Genomic DNA, 16759 nt, shown 5'->3' on the forward strand with positions numbered 1-16759 from the left:
TGGGCACTTCCCTTGTCCAGAGGCCCCTGCCTTGAGAGCGGGACAGAAAGCACCGTCTCTGTGGAAGCACGGCGCCTTGGCAATCAGCCCTTGCCCTGCATTGCCAGCGGGCCCCAGCCAGGCTCCCCTGCAATATGGGGAAAGGGGCACTGGTGACCATTCTGCTATAACTGAGGGCCTTTGGACGACCTCTTCCTTGGAGTGAGTGGCTCCTAGGCGCCTGGGCAGGGCAGCACCAGAGGGGCGTCTTGGAGGGACGTTGAGCCAGGGCAGTGGCTCTGACCCCCCAGGCCCTTCATTTTCAGTCGTTCCCATTTGTAAAGTGGGAACAGGGGCCCATCATGGAGCTCTGGCTAGCCCAACCAGCTTGTCAACCACCGTGGAGTCAGGGTGAGGGGCTGCGAATGGACCAGTGCCCCGCCATCCAGGATGAGCACAAGGGCAGCAATGGATGCAGCTTCTCCCAGGGCCCCATGGGGGGCAGGCTGGCTTTTCTCTGGGGTCCCGGGGGGACCCCAGTGTCCACAAACAGGCTTCCTCGAACCCCTCTTCGGGTTCTGGGAGTCCCGAGAGCACCTATCCGCACGCTGGGTGGTCTCATGAACCTTACACTCTTGGGCCTTCTGGGGTCTGGGAAGGGGAATGTGCACGCCCCAAGGGTCTCTTCCCAGCTGCCCAGCAAAGCACTATCAACAGGAGGCTGAGGCCGAAGGAAGGGCCCAAGGCCCTGGGGGTGGGCCTTCCCAAGCCACATACATATTCTGCCCTCCCCCACACAGCTGAGTCCACAAGAACATGTAACTGCCCCAGGTCTTGCTTGTTCAGTGAGAGTTTATTGGTCCTTAGCATAACATCTCAGTTACCAAGGTAAATTCACATACACGACTGCAGGTAAAAACATGTAAAATAATATAAAAATAAATTGAAGGCTACTTTTATATATTTACTGAATTAAGTAGTGTAATAAATACTATAATAAGCAAAAAGCTTCAATCACACAATTCAGTTTCACTGAAGTTACAGTAGTGTTTGTAAATATGAGTTTTAAAATTTAAGTTACAAATATTAAAGCACTGAAAAACTAGTATAAAAGTGAATTTTGGCACGTAAGTGAGCTCTTCTGTCATTAGTATTTGACAACCTGGGACAAGGAAGCCTTTTCTCACCTACTTTTTGAGGTACAACTATCCAACTAGGTCAGCAACACGCTGCAATACTTAATAGTTTACAATCTTTGAGTTAACTTTTCCCTTTTGAGAAGCCCAAAGAGCAACCCAGAGCTTATTACTGTGCAAAAATTCTCCAAAATCCTAATAGAATTTAGGAGGGAACTTCTTGCGACCCACAGGGCCCAGTGTCCTGGCCTCAGGTCAGAGAGCCCCCAGGGCTCGGATGGGACTAACTGGACTCCGTGCCAGCAGCCCCCTCCTAGGGTGATCCCTTTTCTCCAATTTCTGCCTCCTCCTCCCAATTAAAAAAAAAAAGAAAATCCCACATCAAAACGTAAAATAACCCATAACTTCAGCGACTTCAACATTATCACACTCACTCTGGGTGATATAAAACTGAAGCTGCTAACAGGAAAGTTGGCAAAAAGCACGTAAGCCCCTGGAGGACTTCTGCCTGTCCCTAAGGAACCTACTACACCTGGTATCTCTGCTGGGTCCCTGGTATCCACTCTGAAGGTCAAAATCTGCAACACAGTGTCATGGCCCTTCCTCTGAAGACAACCTAAGACCCTGTCTCTCCACCTGGAGCTCCCAGAGGAATCCAGTGGATATTAAACTTCACAGTCAGAACCCAGAGGCGCCTGGCAGGTTCCAGAAGGGGCAGTGCGGGGGGAGAAGTGTCCTCCCTGCCTCAGTCCTCAAAGAGCTCATACAGCTAGTGTGCCTCTTTACCGGGGGCACAGCAAGTGCGCCCCAAGGAATGCCCTTTCGCCAATGTGCCCCTTCACACCCCCGAGCAGGCTGAGGAGCGTCAACGGAGGCCTCAGCCAGTTCTGCCTTTTTGGCTTTGGAACTTCTTAACGTTTTGACTTTTTTCAATCACAGTTTCATATTCAAGTTGAGGTAATCACAGTTTTCCCTCTAACAGTAGAGGAATTGGGACAGTGGGGCAAGTTGGTGAGAGAGCATTTCTGTGGACCACGGTCAGAACCAAGACCACCACGTAGTACAGCCCCACGCAGTGGGAAGACCCGCTTTTATACACGGGCTCTGAACCCTCTTTAAAAACTCTGTGCAGCAGCCAGGAAATGGCTCAAGCTTCTCAATCTAGAGCTTTCATTTAAAAGTTCACAGCAACCCACCTGGAGTAAATGGCCTATGGTTCCCCCCACCCACCCACCCACCCCACTTCTCCCTTTTCTAAGGCTGCTCAAGTTTGAGTTTTTAAAAAGAGCTCAGTAGAGCTAAAAGAAGCTACAGTAACTCATTGCTTATTTCATCAATTGCACTTAAGATCTATGTTATTGATTCGGAAGCAGAGGCAGGCCCATTGTGGACCCCAGCCTCTGGCCAAACAGAAGTGAGGTGCTCCCAAACATGGGCTCCACACCTGGGCCCTTGTCATCACCAGCTTTGGGAGCTGGGACTGGAGCACATGGGCCTTTTCAGAAGGCTTTCTTCATGCAAGATTTCTTATTTAGTGGTATTTGGAGTTTTGTTCATTTGGCTTCAAATGCAGATTATTTTTTTCTAATATAAGTACATTTTACTGACAAGCTCTTAACACCTGCTTTGCTACTTGCATGGAGGCCTCTGAATGACCAGGCACACACACCACATGTGCTCCATCCTTTCTCAGTCTCTCCTCTGTGCCAGGGGCTGTTCTCAAAAACCCCTCTACATTACTGGAAACTTTGCTGGTTTTGTCTATGTGCTTCTTCCTAAGGCATGCAAAAAAAAAAAAAAAGTGAAATTCAGAAAGCATTTACAGTCTAGGCAGCTGAGGCGCTAAAGTCCTAACAGACATCATCCAAATATCAGTGCCTGTGACCTCCCCCTCCCCCATAATTCTAATTCTGGAAGTCAGGTACGGGATGCATTTGTAATTCTCCTCTGGTTTACAGTCCAGCTGAAAACAAAGACCCTGAAAGGAATTCTAAATTGGATATTGGAATTCTTTGAAATTCCCAGTTGACAGGAGCCAAACAAGTCCAGGGCCAGCAACAATGCTTGGGGACATAAGTTTCCTGAAGTTTGTGGCTGCAAACCAAGGCTTCCCTGGCAAGTCTCAAGGGAGGGCTGGGTGCTGGAGAGTGAGCCCCATTCCGGGATGCCCCACAAGTGATGACAGCCCTGGGCCCAAGACTAAACGGTTGCAGTTGTTCCCCTCAAAAGCAAGGGAAGGCATCACAGGGAGGCTGAAGCAGCAGGTTTGCTTTTGCCCCAGAATGAGGCAAACCACAGTGAGGCGACAAGGGGAGCTCAAAATCAACCTCCAAGGAGACCGCTTGTATCAATTCAAAAGCCACATGCTTCTGGAAAGCAACATGCCTTTCCCTTCAGTTTAGCCTATAAGGGACATCCCCTCATCTTAGCCCAAGCTGCTGGCCCTGTGGGTGGGGCTGGAGCAGGGCGTGGGTTGCTCCCCCCCAGGACTGGGCCCAAGGCCAGCAGGGCCTGCTCCTTCAATGCAAGGGGACTAAGCAGGAAGACAGACACTGTCCACTGGGGACAGGGCTCTCCTGGGGCAATGTCTGAGGCCAGTGCCTGTGGTGGCTTGGTCCCCGGGGCATGGCCACTGTTGAGGCAGCCAGGGTTCCTTCTGCATCCCAACAGCTCCCCTGTGTAACAAATGCTTCTCCCCACCATCACAGTGCCTCAGCAGCCCAAAGGAGATACTGTTACCAGAGACCCAGAGGCTCCGGGCTGCCAGCCGCACAAACAGGGCAGTCCCTATTTGCTCATTGTTCATGAGGACCCCCCACCCCCATCCCCATCAGTGGTGCAGGTGATGCTCTTCAGCGCTGTATAGAGAATAAAGACAACATGCACTCAAGCCAGTACATAAAGGCCAAGAAGAACAAAGACAGCCCCTTTAGGGAGGGGCCTGGGAGAGCTGAGGTTCGGTTATCCCATATCTAAACGTCCCCCTCCAGGGTGGACGTTTTCCAGGACATATGGCCCAGCCTTCCCCTAGGGCTTCTGTTCAAAGAGATCGTGATACTCCTGCTGGTCCAGCTCTTGGTTATACTTCTCAATTTCCCGGTTGGCTTCTTCCACGTAGTCATTCATGAACTGGTCCATGACTGGCATCTCATTAAGGAAGAGAGCCCTGAGCTGGGGGGACAAGGGAGCCTGGCCAGGCCCAGAGGGATCTGTGGGCAGCTGAGGTGGGGGACACCGAAGGACTGAATGCCCAGCCCACACAAAGCCAACCTGCCGGGCTCTTTCCTATATACTGGCCGCACCCCAACTACAGAGAAGAGGCCAGGGTTGGCACAGGTTCCTTCATGAGGTCCTAGAGCTGAGCCCTCCAGCTTTCAAGAGCATAGACTTCTGTCCACCTTCCCCCAGATTAACTACTGCAATCACGTATAGTCTCTCCAACTTTTAGATTATGATCTCGATGACCAGAGAACGTAGGATGTTATGGCAGCTACACTGAAACTACAATGCACAGGGGCGCCTGGGTGGCCCAGTCGATTAAGCAGTTGCCTTCGGTTTGGGTCATGGTCTGAGGGTCCTGGGATAGATCCCTACATGGTGCTCCCTGCTCAGCAGGGAGTCTGCTTCTCCCTTTGTCCCTCACCCCGCTCTCATGCTCTCTCTCATTCTTTCTCTCTCTCAAATAAATAAAATCTTAAAAAAAAAAAAAGTAAAGAAAAAGAAACTACAACCCACAGGTGCTTCAGTGATCACTGAATGAAGGCAAAATTAACCTTAATGACGTTCAACGGCCCAAATGAAAAGTCTGCCTCTGTGGCTTGCTGTGCGCTCTTAGAACCCAGTATGCTCTAGGGGGTGGGCTGCAATGGCTCTAGCAGACACCCTCTTTACGTTCAGGCTTCCACACACACCCAACCTGGCCACCACAGATTCTAAGGATACGTGGATGAAAATCAGTCTTGTCACCAAAGAAGTTGACAAACTGGGTGCCATTGTAAAAGTAGCCTGCAGGCAGGGGGTCCAGATGGCGCTTCACCTGCAAGAAAATTCCTGTTAAAATTATCTGACCAAAAAAAAAAAAAAAAAAAAAAAAATTATCTGACCACTTCCTATCATTTACTCATTCATGAAAAACAAACAAGCCTATGCCTTAGCAAGACAGCACACACTGCACCATGGAAGGCTAGATACACAAGGGAATATTCTCCCCGCAGCAGTTCTCAAGTAGTGACTGATGGAGGTTCTCGAGCTCTCATCTCAGGGAGGAACTCTGGGAGCTTCTCTGGGATTAAGCTCCACACATCTTCAGTGGTACTGGTTTGATAACACACCCTTTGTTAGCCGTCTCCCTTCTTTCTCTCCCTTACTCTCTCAATTCTCTATTAGTGTCTCCTAGAATCACTTCCAAAATAAGTGATCTGCACTCAAATCCATGTTCAAGGTCTGCTCCTGAGGGAACACATACTACCATGACTGCCTTCTGAGGTACCCACAGTCTCCTCCCCAGGAGCACCGAGGGTTGCCCAGGACAGGAGCTGGATATGAAGGGACCTCCTCAAGTCCAAAGCAGGGGCTCCTGGGTCCCAGAGTCTCTCCTACCTGCTCATTACTGGGAGAAGTGGCACAATCTATGCTGGGGTCTGGACTCTGTGTCCCTTGTAGCCTTTGCCCCCAAGGCCCTCAGGAAAAGGTGCCAGTGGGGGCTGGGACTGGGGAAGAGGCTAGTAGTCAGGCTGAAGGCTGAGAGGCTCAGAAGAGAGCCGGTCCTAGGAGTCTACCACCTGCTTATCAGCAGTTTCTGGATCTAGACAGTTTTTCCTGGGCTCTGTTGCTTTATCTGTGGTTTATCTAGCAAGGAAGGGTGGGAGGAGAAAGGACTTCTGTGGCTGCTTCAACAGTGTGTCAAAACAGGGCTCCACGTCACCCCTTCCTCCCACAGGCACTGCGTCTCCTCTATCTCATGCTTAGGTCATACCAGAGGTCATTCTACCCTCCTCCTCTCTTAGGCTACAAGGCTGGATGGTCTGAGGTTCCTCCTTACCCAGCTTCCCTTTGTGGCTTAAGAGACGGAAGATTTCCAGCCTGGTCTACAAATAGCCCCCTCACTCGGGGACTTCTAAAGGATGGAGCTGTGCCAGCCCGGGATAGCCCTGGGGCTCTTAGGGGACTCACGTGGATGTTCCTGATCTCCTGCTGGGTCAGCATTCCCCTGGTCTTCAGGGCTTTCCTCTGAGGCTTCTGTGCAGAGATGGAGGAAGGAAGGGGTCAGGTCCCGACAGAGCTGAGGGAGTACCTGGGCGGGGAGGGCTCAGGGTTCTGGGGGTGACATGACTAAGATCCCAGCAGCAGGGAAAGCAAGCTCAGGCAGCGTCGTGGTCTGAACACACATCCTGTCTGCCCCTCAGGGAGACCACTGACCACCACTTTACCCTGTGTGCCAGGGGAAACAAGCAGCAGAGGGAACACCAGCACTTCTGCAATAGCATGTTCCTGTATCTGCAGAGCCTCGACTCTAAGCCCCACCAGGGCCATGTATGCAGACAAAGGGACAACATGAGGTCCCCTAGTCAACCATTTAGGGGTTTATCCAGTTTATCTGGGAAAGATAGAGCCTACACACAGCCATCCCTCAGTATAAAAGACAGGTTCCAACTAAGGACCCAGGGCCCAGCCAATTCTGTTTCCAGAGTTCTAAGTCAAGCTAAACCCGTGAGGCTGTGCTAAGAGGCCTAGCACCCACAGCTTGTGTCATATGAGAGGATTTTACTCCAGTCTGGGTTTTACTTTTCTTTGCAGTATTGGGCTAAAGATGCTTATATGCCTCTATTGGCCAGCATCATCTTCCCTTGCGCCTGTTTCCAGCGCCCGGGCTCACTGTTATCAGTGCTTAAAGTCTTGGTTTACAAATAGCTGTAAGCATATCTTTGTTGTTTCTCTTTTCTAGAGAGAGAACCCAAGTACAGAAGGATCCTGGGTTCAGAACACAGGACAGCCCCTGAATTAGGTTCAGCTAAGAAAAGACATTTTGAGTTTAGACTGCCAGGCTGACCCAGGATCCATGTGGAACCACCAGGTTTCAACCAGGTCCCAGTTAAGCCACCTAGTAACTACAATTTGCCTTGGCAAAAGAATTAGAAATGGCTGTAAGCCCAGGTCTGCCTCGAGGTTACCCTCAAGGTTCCTCCCTTGAAGAGGTTCCTCCCACTTGCAGAGCATCCCTGAAAGTGCCAGCTGAGCCTGTGAAGCGTAGACCAGGAGAGGGCTCCTGGAAGGGTCTCTACCCGCAGGCCAGGAGCAGCTCTGAGCTTTGCTGGTCATATCTGTGCCAGAGGTGTCTGGGCTTTGAAAACCACCTGCTTAGCTGATTGCCGCAGCCAGTCCTTGACGCTTTCTTCCTTCAGGGAGCAGCCGATGAACACGAGGTAACACTCCTGCTGCCCGTTGCTGTCTTGAGGTGTGCTTCGGGAATCAGGTGGTGGTGAGGGTCCCTCCAAAACCGGGACAATGCTCAAAGAATTGGCCAGAGTGTTGTGGCAGACCTCCATGGCCCTCTCAGAGTCTGCAGGGAGAACACACGTAGTCCCTGAGTCCCCGCTACACTAAGCCTGTAACGTGCAGATAGCTGGGGACAGATTCCTGTGACATATGCAGGAGGGAGAACTGCCATGATTCATGGCAAGCTAAAAAGGATGAACTAAGAGAGGGAGGAGCAATGTAAGTTTCTGGCTTGGCTGATTTGGTAATCAGGTGGACATCACTAACCCAGAAGGGGATTATAAAAGGAAAGCCCCTTCGGTCTCAGCAGAAGCCTGAGAGGCCAAGGGTAAAGGGAGTGTCAACATACAAGTGGTACAGGAGGGTCACATAATAGGAACAGGAAAGCTAGGACTGTTTTTTGTTGTTGTTGTTGTTTTTTAGGTCCCCCTAAAAAGCAGGATGGGAAAGGGATCCAAAACAAAGAGAGGTTAACTGAGTAAGGTTAACTGAGAGGTCTAAATAAAAATGAAAACAAAGTGAGAGGGAAGGGGATGGCATGACGACCTTTGAAGCAAGGAGGAGGATGTCTGCTGGAGCCTGAGGGAAGAAGGCTGGAGTAAAAGGCCAAAGTTTCAGATTCAGTAACATAAATAAAGCCAAAGACATGGGTTAAGGACCTTGAGAGATCTTTACACAGGTGACATGGTCCCATGCTTACAACTCTCAGTGGCTCCCTATGGCAGACACTGATGGTTGCCTGTCCACCACCTGCTCTTTCTCTAGTATCAGTTCCCCAGAAAGCATGGCAGCTCAATCCTGGGCAATGAGAGAAGTCTGCTGAGGAAGAGGCAGGGGGTGCCTCAGTAAAAGGCGTCTGTATTGATAAAGCCACCCCCAAGAAAAGCCTCTCCATCAGCTGGATGTTGTGTTTGGAGGTGACACTAGATCTGTAGCACTACCTGGCAACGAGGGCTGGGAACCCGAAGACAAGCTGACATACCAAGAATGGAAGAACACACATTACCTGTGTCCTCGGTGGCACTGCTATGCTGCCTGACCTCCTGACTTCTTATGATGTAGCTAACACCAGCTAGTTGAGTTGGTGTTTTCTGTTACAAAAGCTAAAATGCCTTAACAGACAGATTCCCACTGGGCCTCAGCCACAGTGAACCCTTTCTGCTTCCTGCAATATGCCTTGTTTGCCTTGGTTCCAAAGCACGTGCAGTGCCTTTTCCCTTGAATATTCTCCCCTTCCTCAATGTTGAGTTGACTAATTCCTTGTTTTGAGGCCTTCCTTGACCTCCAGCCTGGGATGAACAGACTTCAAGTCATGAGGGTTCCAGAGGTCTAAGGCTGATAAATAGGGAGAAGGCAAGTGGAAGGCTTGAAGACTTTGGCAGAAATGGATCTGGAGCTGGAGAGCTCATCACTGGGGGAGCTCCTGGTGACAGGTCTAGGAGGCCATGGATGGCTTGAAAGGGGTAGATTGAGAGTCTCTGGAATAAGAAGTCAAGGAGCTGTGCAGAGAGGCCCTGGGCAGGCCATCCAGGGGTAAGATAGGACACATCCTGCACTGTGGAGCAGGACCTGCAGAAAGGTGGGGGGACTAGAAGAGCCACTGGTGTTAAGCCCAGATGGGAGGGTTTTTGAGAGAGCCTGAGAGGTATCTGTGGTCTGCAGAGCACCAGTAGAAGCTATGAATCCACATCATGAGAATGTGAGCATTCTATAGTGCAGGACTCTTAAATCCAACTCCCCAGTTACCTGAAAACTTCACTTTGCCCAGGATGTGGTAGATGTTTCCAGAGAAGGGACTTGGCTTGATGGAAGATTGAATTGCTGGTGGAAGAAGAGGACAAAGCTGTCACCAACCTGGGGGCAGAGGCCAAGTTTGGGGCACACAGCTAGGAGGGTTAGAGAATGGGAAGGATCCCTACTCCATGGACCAGGGATTATATGCTATTCCTCCACCAGACCCTCCCAGTGGTTCTGCCACTGTTTCCAGGGGTAGGGCACTCCTGGACCCTCAAATCCCTCTGCCTGTTTTCAGACCCCAAGACCAAGAAGAAAAAACAGCACACGTGAACTAAAATGGTGCCGGGAAACAGGGACAACTCTGACATACTCTTTTATCAGGGTCCCAACCAAGGTTTACCTTTACATTTGGCGACAAAGCGAGTCTTCTCCAAGGGACGACCAAACCATACGCAGATCTGAACCATTAGTGGAAAGACTGATCCAGAATCAAATTTACCTTCATACCTTAAAAAGTTTAAGAAGTTGTAAGTACAAGTAATTGGGGCTTGGAATGTTATTATATACCACTCAGGGATGAACTACATATCATTCATCCTATAATATTTGAGTTCTTACTTATGTGACATTTTGCATACACAACGTTTATTTTAAATATGTGTATGTCTCTTTCACCTTGACTGAGAAGCATGGTTGCACCATTAGAGCAGGGAGGTCTGTAGACTAGCAGTTCCGTGAAACCAAAGACTCCATCTATGTTTGAAGCCTACCAGTGTGCCACCTGAGATTGGGGGTTCCTCCTGACACCCCTGGAGCTCTTCCTCAGAGCCTCAACTATATCCCACTTTTGAGGTCAGCTTAATAGACCATACATTTGGATGTGCACACTTTCCAAAAGGAACTAAAGAGCTGGAGCATCTCTTCTCTATTTTTTCAGTTTTGAACTCAGAAGATATAATGCCAAGCACAGGCTCATTAAGAAGATTCCATGTTGGGGTGCCTGGGGGGCTCAGTAGGTTAAGCCTCTGCCTTTGGCTCAGGTCATGATCCCAGGGTCCTGGGATCAAGTCCTGCATTGGGCTCTCTGCTCAGCAGGGAGCCTGCTTCCTCCTCTCTCTCTGCCTACTTGTGATCTCTGTCTGTCAAATAAATAGATAAGATCTTAAAAAAGAAAGAAAGAAAGAAAGTGGTCTGTGACTTAGGTGGGGAAAAAATTTTAAAAAAAGAAAGAAGAAGAAGATCCCATGTTCAGGGGCACGGGGCTGGCTCAATTGGTGGAACATGTGACTCTTGATCTTGGGGTTGTGAGCTCAAGCCCCACGCTGGGTGTAGAGATTGCTTAAAAAAAATTTTTTTTTTAAAAAACACATGCCATATTCAGAGTATCTAAAAAATTAAAGTTTTTATTATGGAAAATTTCAAACACATGTGAAGATAGTGCAATGAACCCCCATCACCCAGCTGCCAAAATTATGGAATTGTCATTCCTTCTCTTGAATTATTTCCTTGAGATGAAACCCCATGACAGAATCAATCCAGGAAAGGATATAACCATCTCAGGGGTAATAGTTTACACCACTCCCAGCAGCAGAAGAGTGTTTCAGTTTCACAACAATTTCCCCCAACAATAATTCTTACAGATATTTTTGGTTAAGTGTAATAGATGCCAAGCCAAACAACAGTGAGGCATCATTTTACATTTCTGAATATTATTAAAGTGGAATTCTGTTACCATGGCTGCCATTTATACTTGCTTTTAAGTGAACTGTGCCGGGCGCCTGGGTGCCTCTGTCAGTTAAGTGTCCAACTCATGGTTTCAGCTCAGGTCATGATTTCAGGGTCATGGGATCAAGCCCTGCAATGGCTCCGTGCTCAGCATGGAGTCTGCCTTAGATTCCCTCTCCCTCTCTCTGTCCCCCCAACTGTCATATACTCTAAAATAAATAAATAAAATCTTCAAAAAAAGTGAACTGTCCACATCTATATGGACTGCATAAAGCTTCTCAAATATTATATTAACCCTTTGCCACATACGATGCACACATTTTCTTCCAGTCTATTATATTTTATTAATTTCCTTTGCTTTAAAATAGCTCTACAGATTTGAATTTTATATCACATGTATTGTTGAAAGTATCTTACTCATTATGCTTTCTTTAAAGTAAGGTGCTGGTATAACATTTTTGCAGTACTGATAAATTCTTCCTGCCCTCTCCCAAGATATGGAAGACCACTGGCCTCTCTGGCTTCTTTGTTTAGAGCCTGAATCCTTAGGGAAATTGGGAGGGGCCAAGAGTGAAGGTTTCCCGCTAGACTAGAAACAAGCCTTCTACCAGGGGAAAAGGGTGTGGGATGGGGTAGAGGAGCACAGAGAGGGTTGTGGGAGGGGAATGGTTGAGAATATGCAGAGCACAGAGCAAGCACATCTAGAGCTAAACCCTATTCACTCTGAGTGGGCCCTGACTCAGTGAGGAAGGGGGGAAAATATATAGGGATGAGTAGGAGTCTGATGGCTGCCATCTTGTTAAAAGATGAAAATATCTGATTCCTAGGAAGGAACTCAGAAGGGAGAGGAGCCAAAGGGTGATTGTAAGGCCCCTCCAACTCCGATTCTCTACAAGAGCTGATCTTCCTGGTAAAGAGAAGGCTTCAGACTTTAGATTCACAGAGTCTTCTAATGAACACTTTATACCTGGCTCTCTCTAGGATCATTCTGCCTCCAGGGTCTGTGCCCTGAGCTAAGTTCATGTGCACAGTGACCAGAATGAGTCACCATGGACTACAGAATGGCTGCTTCCCTAGGCACTAGGTGGAGACAGCAGGAATCTCCGCACCAGGCCCAGAGGTGTGGCAGGAGAAGGGTCAGTAGCCCCAGTCACGGGAGAGAAAGGTTTAACCCAGAAGCTCTACCGTTTCTTTTTAGTTAAGATATAACTTTCTCGTTCAGGCGTAAGGGATGATCCACTCACCTATGGTTTAAGCAAGTATGATCTAACTCAGAGGTTCCTTCTAGAATATGCCTAAAAATCTTCAGTTTCACATATTGGACTTATTTGTTTTACCAGCATAGTACAAATCAGTTCTTTGCTGGTATAAAATACTGGTGACATAAGGAGTGGTGTGGAGGACATAGAAAGGTGTCTGGGGAAATGAATGAGTAAGGAAAACAAAGATAATCCAAATCAACAGGAGAATTCTTCTGGCCAAGCTTTGGTAATTGTCTTCCCTTGAACCTCGGAAACAGTTATCCATTCTATACAGGAACACGCGCAGCACGGCAGCTGAGCATACGGGCTCTGGAGCCACACGAGCTGGGTTAGATATGCAGCTCTTTCACTTATCAGCTGTATGAATTTGAAACAACATTTAACTCCTTGCTGCCTCACTTACATTATCCTTAAAAAGGAGGGAAATAATGGAGTCTACCTTGCAGGCTTGGGTTGAGGATTAATGAGGTAACACAAAACAGGTAGAGCTCTTCGGGTAGCACTGTCCAATAGAACTTTCTGTAATGATGGAAATGTTCTGGATCTGCACTGTCCAATGTGGTAGCTGCTGGCCACAGGTAACTACTGAGCACTTGGAGTGTAGCTTGTATGACTGAGAGACCAATTTTACTTAATTTTTATTAATTTACATTTTATTAAATAGCCAAATACGGCTGGTGGCTACTGTCCTGGAGAGCTTAGAACAATGTGAAGCACAAAGTGGGTGCTCAAGTGATGCTGGCACTAATACGACTACAGTGCCCTTGGCACTGTCTTTCCTCCTCCACTCCCTTTTGGAGGAGAGGTTCACATGTTGTGAGGCTGCCAGGAGAGAATAAACATCCCCTGGGCCACAACAGCAGGGAACCTACCTGTCAGGTGGGACCCCCCCCCCCCCCCCGAGGACTGACTGTGTTCTCAGGAGCGACTCTCATCTGGGAAGGCTGTAACTACTTGGATCCATGCCAGCCACCTCACCCTCAATAGAGGCTAGAAGAAACAAAGAACATGTGTGCTTGGTGCCCACAGGGCCACTCCCTAAGTCTCAACATCCAGCAAGGCTCCCAAGTTGGAGCTCAAGATGTATGGAGCACTGGGCTCCTAGCAAGACCAGCAGCTGCTGGGACATGGCAGGCCATCCAGCTGCCACTGTCACCCTTGCAGAACACCTGAAATTTCTTTTTTCTTCCTCCCTTCCTTCTCTCCTTTCTTTCTTCCTTTTTCTGTAAATGAATACATCATTGCATTTACAAAGAAATCTTAGCTACTTTTCAATGATGATACTTGCCAGCCAGGGTACATTAAATATCGTGACCGTAGCATCTGAGGACTCGAAAAACTATTTTCTGAGAGAATCAGTTCAATGTCTTCATTCCTTTGAAAGCATACAGAAAAACCCAGGTTAATTAGGATGATCAATCTTAACCTGCCCATTTTGCTTCCTACCCACCCCCACAGATGCACAAGCACAAATGCATTTCTTTTTTCTGTTACTGCACACCTAAATCCTTCAGTATGCCTCCCTCTCCTAAGAACAAGGACATTCTCTTTTAGAACAACAATACTATTATTATACCCAAGGAACTTAATACTGTGGACCAGCAGTGCCGGTATCATCTAGAAGCTCATCAGAAACACAAAATCCCTGGCCCCACTCCACCTGCCGAATCAGAAGATCCCTAAGAGATCTATAGCACATTAGAGTTGGAGGAGTACTGATCTAATCCATTTTCAAGTTTTCCCTGTTTTGCCAGAGAGGGGACCCAGGATCCAATCAAGCACTGCGTACTGAGTTTATAATCTTTATTTTCCTTTAATGTAGAGTAATTCTTCCAAATTTTTATTTTTTACAGAGTTGACATTTTTGAGGAGTACATGCCAGCTGTCCTGTGTCCTACTACAATGTGGATCTGTCTGGTTGTTTCCTTATGATTAGATTCAGTCAGACATTATTGGTAAGATTAATACCCAGGTGATGTGTCCTTCCCCAGGTATCATATGAAGGAGGCACATGATGTCAGTTTGTCCACTTATTGGTCTAAGTTTAATCATTTGGTCGATGTCATGTCTACTAGATCTCTCTACTGTGAAGGTACTTTCCCCTCATCATAAGCAGTAAGTAGGCCATGGAGTGATACTTTGTGAACAGTTAATGTCCTTTTCATTAACAATCTGTCACCTACTGCTCTTAGTATCCACTGATGATTCTTGCCTAAATCAATTATTATATTATACTAACAGTTATAAAATAACTAGTTCAATAAATCCTTATTTATTAGTGTAAAGAGAGATTTACTGTCCTGCCCCTCCTCATTTTTTTAGTATCACCATGGACTCATTTTTATTCCATGTGTTATATATAATTTGTTGTTACATTTGTTTTTCTCTTATGCTCAAGTTGTCCCAAATTTGTCTAGTGGGAGCTTTTGAGCTGGCTCTGGTATCCTTTTGACCAATTTCTACTAATCTTTGAGTACCCCCTCCTTGCTTTTTTAGCACAAAATGTACTAGGCTCACCTGTACTTTCCCTGCCCTAGACCTGCAATCAGCCAATTCTCCAAGGAGTCCTGATACCTTGTACTGGGGACGGGTATGTAGAAACCAGGATCTAGAGGTGGGGGTGTTTATTCTACTGTGGTATTAGTATTTCTGGTCCCTTTCCATGGGAAGAGCTAGGAAATAAACATTTTCTTGAAATAATAAATTTATGCTGACACCCACAATTCAAATCCACCATTCACAGTGTTTTTCTTCAATTTTCCCACTTCTTATTGATCATCTTTTTTATCTAACAATGATGTTGTTTGAATCAGGGCTCTAACAGAGGATTATGTTTAAAAATTACTTAAATTAACTGCTGTGTGTGTGGTTGTTATTACTTTGATATAGAGATGGTTCACTTTTTTGTTTTATTTAGTTTTATCCCTCTTTGTTAATTTCTGAATATGTAAAATATTTACATTGCTCAAAGTGAAAATTATATAAAAAGCATATACATTTTGGTATATCTTTGTAGAGCAAATAAATGTGCTGTATGACCAGATGTTTTCTCTTTATACAGGTCCATACACACAAAGTCATCAATTCTCTATTTTTTAGTTTAAAATTTGGACCCAAGTCCATGAAGTAAAAAAGTCATTTCTCTATGTTCTCTATGCCATTTCTTTCACATCTTAACACAGGAATATTGATAGAGTCTTGACTTCATCCTTTAATGCATGAAAATGTGATGCATCTACAGAAAATATCTTGAGGCACCTGGCTGACTCTGTTGGTAGAGCATGCAACTCTTGATCTCAGGGTTGTTAAGTCTGAGCCCCATCTTGGGTGCAGAGGATACTTAAAAATAAAATCTTGGGGCAGCTGGGTGGCTCAGTCAGTTAAGCCTCTAACTCTTGATTTCAGATCAGGTTATGGTCTCATGGTCATGAGACAGCCCTATGTCAGGCTCCACAGTCAGCATGGAGTTGGCTTGGGATTCTCTCTCTCCCTCTGCTCGTGCTCTCTCTCTCTCAATAAGTAAAATCTTTAAAAAAATCTTAAACAAAACAAACATCTCAAAACATACAAGATACTGACACATGGGGTCCTCTGGCTGATTTTTACAGACCATCAAAAGCACATTTTTATAAATGTGCAAGAGAAAGATCCTGTGGGCCACAGTCAGAATGCTGCATCTGAGGCAGTGGCTGGTCCTACTGGGTGAAGTAAACTTGGTAAGGTTACCTGGTAACAATCCCATTTTCTGCAAGAATGAAAGCTGCAATAGGATTGGCAGCCCTGATGAGACTCTGCAGCTGGACAAGGAGAGGGTGCCTCTGCTCCGTGGTGTGACTGGTGAACACGATGTTACTCACCAGGCCTGGGGAATAAAACCAAGAATCGTTCAGGCTTCAGAGTCCTGATCGGGGCTGAGAGCCCACACAGTGTGAGCCTTTGCTCCCTCCCTAGTCATCCCTTCCAGGAGCCCTCTTATGTTACCAGGATACCTCTGACCCCCAACACCTCCTCCCCTGTCTGTCACTGCCACTCCTTGGAGTGAATGGCCTCAGGCCTGTAGCTGCCTCCCTTCTTAACCTCCTCTACTTTCTCAATTCTGCTCTCCAGGTGGAAGCTCTCCTTGGAGCTTCTTCATCAAAGGGCCCTTTCCACATCCCTTGTCCTTAACCTCTTCTGGAACTTGTGCCAGACAGTGTCACCAGTTTAGACCACAGACACTTACCAAGCACTAACCGTATGTCAGGCACTCACCATTAGATTCTCAAAGAGTGAGTGCACAGGCAAGGAGTCTCTCACACGGACCTACAAGTCTAAGATAAGTGCTAACACAGATATTCACATAGTCATACAGTAAGGAAGAGTAGTGCAGGCAATGAGGGGTTGTGGAGTAGGTAACAATCCCTCCCAAGCTTTCATGAAAATATA

General features: G+C 47.2%; 1 protein-coding gene across 2 annotated transcripts in view; it reads right to left on the minus strand.

Annotated features, from left to right (window-relative positions):
• Positions 1-812: 812 nt before the first annotated feature.
• C7H20orf194 (chromosome 7 C20orf194 homolog) overlaps positions 813-16759 on the minus strand; it is a 128709-nt gene continuing 112762 nt past the window's right edge. For both annotated transcript variants that reach the window (XM_032351264.1, XM_032351263.1), the window contains exons 30-37: positions 16061-16196; positions 13623-13709; positions 9748-9854; positions 9357-9431; positions 7469-7674; positions 6288-6353; positions 5058-5151; positions 813-4255 (exon numbers count right to left, since the gene is read on the minus strand). In XM_032351264.1, the coding sequence (XP_032207155.1) occupies positions 4143-4255; positions 5058-5151; positions 6288-6353; positions 7469-7674; positions 9357-9431; positions 9748-9854; positions 13623-13709; positions 16061-16196 (884 nt within the window). In that variant the 3' untranslated portion in view covers positions 813-4142. The remainder of the gene's footprint in view (positions 4256-5057; positions 5152-6287; positions 6354-7468; positions 7675-9356; positions 9432-9747; positions 9855-13622; positions 13710-16060; positions 16197-16759) is intronic.

This window comes from Mustela erminea, chromosome 7 (assembly GCF_009829155.1).
Source record: "Mustela erminea isolate mMusErm1 chromosome 7, mMusErm1.Pri, whole genome shotgun sequence".
In the NCBI taxonomy this organism is placed as follows: domain Eukaryota; kingdom Metazoa; phylum Chordata; class Mammalia; order Carnivora; family Mustelidae; genus Mustela; species Mustela erminea.